Source organism: Montipora foliosa, chromosome 11 (assembly GCF_036669935.1).
Source record: "Montipora foliosa isolate CH-2021 chromosome 11, ASM3666993v2, whole genome shotgun sequence".
NCBI classification, from domain to species: Eukaryota; Metazoa; Cnidaria; class Anthozoa; order Scleractinia; family Acroporidae; genus Montipora; species Montipora foliosa.
This window is the reverse complement of record NC_090879.1, coordinates 46189947-46197446: the sequence shown is the minus strand read 5'-3', so window position 1 is coordinate 46197446 and position 7500 is coordinate 46189947. Positions and strand designations below refer to the sequence as shown.

The 7500-nt window shown below is 39.4% G+C and overlaps 1 protein-coding gene across 1 annotated transcript in view; it reads left to right on the top strand.

The window, feature by feature from the left end:
• LOC137977656 (WASH complex subunit 5-like) overlaps window positions 1-7500 on the top strand; it is a 45969-nt gene that overhangs the window by 27045 nt on the left and 11424 nt on the right. Inside the window, exons 14-23 of the mRNA XM_068824949.1 lie at window positions 13-120; window positions 486-544; window positions 1667-1742; window positions 2122-2232; window positions 2589-2666; window positions 3459-3521; window positions 4230-4310; window positions 5470-5571; window positions 6239-6418; window positions 6719-6843. Of these exons, the coding sequence (XP_068681050.1) occupies window positions 13-120; window positions 486-544; window positions 1667-1742; window positions 2122-2232; window positions 2589-2666; window positions 3459-3521; window positions 4230-4310; window positions 5470-5571; window positions 6239-6418; window positions 6719-6843 (983 nt within the window). The remainder of the gene's footprint in view (window positions 1-12; window positions 121-485; window positions 545-1666; window positions 1743-2121; window positions 2233-2588; window positions 2667-3458; window positions 3522-4229; window positions 4311-5469; window positions 5572-6238; window positions 6419-6718; window positions 6844-7500) is intronic.

The window sequence follows — 7500 nt, the reverse complement described above, 5'->3', positions numbered from 1 at the left end:
TTTGACTTCCAGGTCCAAGAGTTTCATCAGCTTGAGAGCAATCTTCAAGTGCGACAGTTTCTGCTGGAAACGAGACAGTTTTTGCATCAAATGATCAGAACAATTAATATCAAAGAGGAGGTGGGTGTTTTGCACTCTTTTGGAGGAAGGGTCCCTGTGGCTCTGATTTACACACTCTGCATTCTTTCCCAATTGTACAGAGGAATGGTGAATGATAAATGAACGAAGAAAAGCTTTTTTTTCGATGGTGACTTGTGGATCCGAATTCTCCTTGCTGGAAGCTCAGGGGTGGAACATTTTCACCAGTAAACATAAGATTATTGCTTCGATAGCTGTTAGGATCACCCTGATTTTTTCCAAGTATTCCCGAGTTATGGCATTTTTGTGGTGGAAAGCCGCATGCTTTCGTGGTGCTGTCTCGAACGCTGTACCACTTGATGCCTTAAGCTAGAGTTAAAAGGAATATTTTGATTTTTTTGGCATAGGTTTTGATCACAATCCAGTTGGTAGCCGATCTCTCATACGCTTGGAACATCATTGACAGGCAAGAGGAACATGCCTCTTTTTTTTCTTCATTATACATTCAGACGTATTTTAGTGGTGACAGTAAACTTGTCTTAATGACGTGAAGCTTGCCTTCCCGAAGTGTGCGATTGCCCATACACCTCATACGCCTTAGCGGAACCATATAAGGCTTAACATCGTAACTACTCGGCTTTTGAAACAAATGCCTGTTGCCAAGGTGACCTCGTTTCGGCTATGTGCCATACAGTCCTAGCCAATGCATTTGGTGACGTCTTTTTAAAGAAAATAACAGTTCCATTTATCCCCCTCTCCCGTGAAAAATGTTTGGTCTTCGAGGTCGAACACATATGAAAAATATGGTGATAGTGATGGTCTTCAACAATTTCTAGTTGGATTAGGGAAATACTTCGCAAAGTTGCAGTTGTGGGTGGAGAGGAGACGCAACTTTACCAACCAATAAATGGATGGACAAGGAGTGTGTTCCTAAACGTTTTGGCCAGGACTGTATGTTAGGGAAAGGAGAGTATGTTGTAAGTGTGCAGCTTGTTCCATGCAAACGAAGGCTCTGCATGCAAAACCGTCGAAACTTGGGTGAACTGACTCAGTCTTTTTGTCTGCTTTGCCCTTTTGGCCGAGTTTTGAACATGGTCTCAACGGATCATTTGATATTTTGAACACAATATATTTTGGTTATTTGATATGCAGAAAGCCCAACGTCCATTTCAAACTCTCGTTTTCATGTTGTCTCAGTCGCATCACAATAACCGCTTTTTATTTGTACGTTACAACTTTTATAATTACAAACCTGTTTAAATCCCTTTTAGCCCACTGGATTAAGTATACTTTTGCATCTGCGTTTGTCAATTCTTTACTTAATCGTTGAAACTGAGGAAGCATCGTGAACTGAAATAATAAGTTCTCACGGTGTGATCAAAGTTGCTGGAAGTCGAATTATAAGCATGTGTGCATTGACCATCTATGGTCATGGTGACCTCATATGGCCCCTGTAGGTTTATGATCTGATACATTGACCTTTTTGTAAGTAACCAATCAGATAACTTTAAGTGCAATTTAGTGATTCAGTTTTAAATAACATGTAATATGGTACTTCGGCTGATATCATTTTGCCTTATTTTTTCAGTTATTCTGGCTTTATGCAGGAAGGAATAAAGAACAACCCTCAACTGGTTCAAAAATTAAGAGCTACTTTTCTAAAGGTGATACGAAGTGCTGTCTGCGGCATAAATTCAGTGCGAAACAAGGGGAGAAAAGAAATAAGAAAGGAAAATGTCTTGCACTCTAACTGAAAACCTTACGAAAAGCGAGTTCTCTTCTTGTAGTAAATTCTGACAGTTGCGGAATCCTTCCGTATTTAACTTACTACTAGAAGCTACTTTTGTGTGATGACAATACCAACTGAAAACGCCAAACCTGAACTAGAGAAAAAGATCACGTGATTTTTGGGGTCTTTTGTTAAATGTCCCTAATATCTTTGCCGTTTCGGCCGGGGAATTTGCTTCAACACCTGCCATTAACAAAGGGGGCATCCGTAATGTCGAAGGTGATTGTATAACTAACATCGTTTTTCCGGCATAGATGGCATCAGCCATGGACTTGCCACTGGTGCGCATTGGCCAAGCCAACAGTCCTGATCTTGTGAGTGTTTCTCAATACTATTCTGGAGAACTTGTGGCTTACGTCAGAAAGGTAAGTATCTTGACAACGACAACGACGGCTATGACAAAGCGACGAAGACGGCTACGAAGATGACAATTTCTACGAACACGACGACAATTATCAGTTTGGCGTTGGAGTCAACATGACAGCGAAAAAGTGATTCATTTAGGTGATTCATTTGATGTGATTTCCGTTAATTGTTAATTTCAGTTTACAGTGTCCCCAATTAGTGCTCCAGCTCTAGAACGACTAGAAACTTAAATAAAGTTCCTTTCCTTCCTTTTTTTTGATCATCATTATAACCATCTTTAATTTAACGCAGTAATTCAAACGATGGAGCCAAAACGGGAGGAAAGCGAGACTTAATTGTCATTAATATTTGACAGGTTTTACAGATTATTCCAGAAACAATGTTCGGTCTGCTGGCAAGAATCATTCAGCTACAGATTAGCAGTGTTAAGGAGGTTGGTGCTTCCCGTTTCCTCTTCATATTATAGTGTAGTCGTTTCCTGAAGCGGTTACCCAATAGGAAACAAAATTAATGCAGAGATTGCCTCCTTTCATTTACCATTTGTATTTAATCGAGCATTGTAGTATGGTAGTCTGAACCTTGGTTTATAGCCTACAACCTCCCGCAATTCTCTTGTGGCTCATCGTTCATATATATGTCTACAACTGAATGCACATAATTAGGGGCACGTTTAATTTTAATAAGGGTTACTAAGTGTCTCCTGGCTCTTTTTCTCGACTTCATCTTTGCTTTTGTCCAGGAAAACGTAAGGTTAACCTTTCTTCCTCAAGTAAAGATAAAGAGTAGCATTTACCGTAACGTAACGAAAAGTTGGGTTCGCTAACCCTAACCCGCCATACTTACCTTATTGCTGATTATTTCCTATCAACCCTCACACTTACGTGTACCTTGTTGTTGAAAATAGGTAGCAAGTGCTTCGATTTGTGTTGGATATTAAAAAGTATGACGTTCCTGCATCTTGTTACGTGCATTTTTACAATTAGGCATAATTGTCTCTGTTGTGATCAAAGAGAGTTAGGGGCATATCCCTCAATGAACCAAACAAAGGAATAAATTCTTGATAAACAATAATATTATGAAAACGGTTTAAAGTTCTAGAGGATTGCTCTCCGTCTTGCTCTCCGCCCATGCATTCAACATTCAGTAATTTTCTGCTCCGTATGTGATATCCTAATTTTTTTTTCACTGGAGATTTTTCTTTTTTTCTCCCTGTCTGTACCATTAGGTTCCAACCAGGTTGGAAAAAGATAAATTAAGGGAATATGCACAACTAGATGAGCGATATCAGGTACGATGAGTGAAATTTTCTTCTGTCGCCAGTTGTTGAAACGATGGATAGCGCTATCTGCCGGATAAATCACCGTATCCACTGGATAAGTAGCGAAATCAATTGCGCTATCCAATGGATAGTGATTTATCCGGTGGGTAGCGTTATCCACCTTTTGAACAACAGTTACTGGGGCCTGGTGTTTTTGTGTTTCTCTGTGGTTATACACCCGCATCCAGCATGGGTCTCAAATAAGCTAAATGTCCGAAAGTAAAAAACGTTTAATGCATTCCTTCGGAATGCACCATCGTGTCAGGATTTGTAATAACCACTCGACCGACGACACGGGCTAACAAAGGAGACGAAATTTCTAACCCTGTAAACGATAAAGATACTTCTCACAATTAAAGTTTAAAAAAGCTATCCATTTTAAAACGAGTGCTTGTACTTCAATACTGTTTATCAACATTTCCAAATGGTCTGGATAGCACAAGTGTTACTAATATTTTTAAAAATACAACCACACTTTTGAGTTTAAAGAACATGTTTCGATTCATCTTCAGCCATAGCGGTCATTAAAAATCCTGACCGGCACTTGTTGTCTTATTTCAAGAATTCTTACCAGTCTAGTTGGTCGCTGCCCTTTCACAGCTGTGCTTCAGTGCATCATCAGGGATAAAAGGGAAACTTTGTTTCAGAAGCTCTATACTTGATCTTTCATATTCTTAGATAGCGAAGCTGACTCACGCCATCTCAGTGTTTACCGAGGGAATTTTAATGATGAAAACTACACTAGTAGGGATCATAAAGGTATGACGGATGTTACCCCGGATATGACCGCGCGGGGTACGAACTTTATCTTCAAGTGCTGATAGTATCTCACGAATGAGTGCAGCGAACGAGTTCGGGATACTTTCAGCACGAGAAGATAAAATTCGTATTCCCAAGCGGCTATTTAATAAGTTAAATTACAGCACGAAGTACCTTACAAGGAAAGGGAAACTCGCTTTTTATTGCCTGATCGTGTTGGTTACCATGACGACACCTATATTCTCACATATGAAAGATAAAAATATCTTCACAGCGCGCGGTGAAGATACGATTTTTTAGAAAAGGAAAACCCAAGTAATTCAAAGGTAACAATTATTCTACGTGACGAGGGCGCGCTGGATATGAAATGATAGGTAATCTACGAAGCGCCGAGCAAGCTTGAGAAGAATAATTGTTTTGTTAAAAACTCCAGGATCAAAAACTCCTCCATGTACTACCGCGCACCGGTGGCTCAGTTGGTTGAGCACCGGGCTGTCACGCGGGAGGTCCGGCCGGACCATCATCACTCAAGGTCTTTAAATAACTGAGGAGAAAGTGCTGCCTTTGTAATGACATCTGCAAATGGTTACACTCTCTTGTCTTCTCGGATGAGGACGATAAACCGTAGGCCCCATCGCACAACCCTTCAATTTTCATAATTCTTTGGGACGTAAAAGAACCCACACCCTTGTCGCAAAGAGTAGGGTATGTAGTTCCCGGTGTTGTGGTCTGTCTTCTGTGGTGTTCGGGTCTCCGTAAGTGGAACTTTGCTCTGTGGAGATACCCTGCCTAGTGGCAAAAGTAAATAAATAAATAAGTAAATAAGTAAATAAATAAATAAATAAATAAATCGATTTCTGCCTCGGTCAATTGGCGTCCAAAACGGGTTTTGTCGGCCATTTTTTCTCAGAGCTGCAAAAATGTTTTCAGTTCGCTTTATTGCTGACGCGTTCCTTGACCATATTAGGTATAGCAGGTATATGAACTGATAGCATGTGTCCGGCGAGCCAATGAAAATGCTGGAAATCTGATATCCGCAGTTCAGTTTTTAATAAAATCAAATATAATCAGCTTTGAAGAGATTTAGGTAACGTGAAACTAAAAGCAGCATACCGTAGGCTTCTACTTGTAACAGCTACTATAAATTGTTTCTTTTTAGATTGATCCAAAGCAGCTTTTGGAGGATGGTATCAGAAAGGAACTGGTCAGACAAGTGGCTTTAGCTTTGCACACTGGGCTTACATTTAATCCAAAAGCTAAGGTACAAAAACTAGTTAGCCTTGGCCTTCAATTCTGCCCAAACAGTTCCCTTAACTTTTATGAAAAATGATATGCTGCGTATGGTCTTCAAACATTTTAGAATCAATGGGGGAAAAAACCCTTTATACATGTAGCTTAAGCCCCTAGAATAGGACTAACTGTTTTTGCTTTGAGAACCTAGCAAAGAAAAATAATCTTCAAACAAAAAATTCTTTTTTTGGATTCAAATCTATATTCAAGGAGCATCAAAATGATGTTTATTATACTGGCGAAATGGAAACGTTTCAAAAAAACCGACTCCTCGAACCTATGACGAGACCTTAAGCTAGTTTCTTGCTTGTTATCTACAGCTTCTTTGAAAAGAGAGAGAGGCTGGAAGAAAAGAATGTTCATGCTATAATGTAATGTAAACAGTAGCTTGCCATTTCCGTTTTCCGTGAACACAATGCTAGTTATCTCTATTATTTCCTAGGGTACGTTTAGGCCTTTTGTATTTTGTCTTATCCCGTTGTGCAAAAGACACATTTGAGCATTGTCCTGTGACGCAAAGATATAGTGACTGAACGTCTTCAGAAGAGTTTATAAGTTTCAAGCTGCCTGTGGTCGGATAAAGCACATTGCTATTAGCCAAATGGGCCTCAATTCATGAGCTCTTTGTTTTCTGTTAGCAATCTGAACTTGAAGTAAAGCTGAAGGAGCTGGGCGGAAGAATGGATGGATTCCGTCGTTCGTTTGAGTACATTCAAGATTACATCAACATCTACGGTTTGAAAATCTGGCAAGAGGAGGTTTCCCGGATAATCAACTACAATGTGGAACAGGAATGCAACAGCTTCTTGAGGGAAAAGGTATGTGTAGTTGTTGCTGTAGAATGTTTAGTACATTTATTTTTAATGCGTATTTAAATACAAAATCTACGATACAAAAAAATACAATGCTTGTTACAATAAAAGCAAGCAAACAAAACAAAAGAGAATAACCAGGAAGACAAAAGAGCTTTTATGGCTTATGTACAACATCTTAAGACGGGGATAAAAAAATAACATGAAGTAAGTAAATGTGGAGGCTAAGAAACAAACTCATTTAATGCTTAATATCAGATTTTCTACTTTCATCTGCGTGTTTAAATCTTAATATTGCTCTTTCAGGTGCACGACTGGCAATCTGTCTACCAGTCAACCACAATTCCAATTCCGAAGTTCCCTCCCGTCGATGAATCAGTGAATTTCATTGGAAGACTGGCACGAGAAATTTTGAGGATTACGGATACCAAGTGAGTTGCGTCAATGTCGGTGTTGAAAGGCCCCCCCCCCCCCCCCTTCTATCCCCCCTTGAATTGTCATCTTTCAAATCTCCCTAGGGTGGGTAATTTACATTTCATCATCTTAATCACTAAAAACGGAGAATTCCGTGTTTCTAAGGAGAATTGACTTGTTAATATTGCTACCCTGTCCCTTCTGATTTACTGGGTTTTAAATTGCTCGATTTCTCTTTTTACAATGGCTGCAAAATTCTCGTGCGCTCATTTGCTAATTTTTATTGTCAATAAGCGGACAGAAACGAAAATTTATAATTTATGCGTTTCGAAGAGTGAAACGTCGATCTGTCACTTTTTAACCAATAGAAAGTCTCTGTTATTTCCATTAGCCAATAAGAGAGCGTTGCAAGTTATGAATTTGGTGGCGTCAAATTGAATAAAATTAAAGTTTCTTGCATTTTTGTCTCGCGTTCTTCTCGTGTTTTGACTTAATTTTGACCCCTTTGCCTTTTTGTTATTGTAGAAAACAAATTAATGTCAGTTTTTCATGCGTCTGTCCTGTTATTGATCCTGTTATTGCGGATCCACTCGGCTATCGCCTCGTGGATCCACAGCTACTATGACAATGTTATGACGAAATTCATGGTCAATAAGAGAACAGACACATGAAAA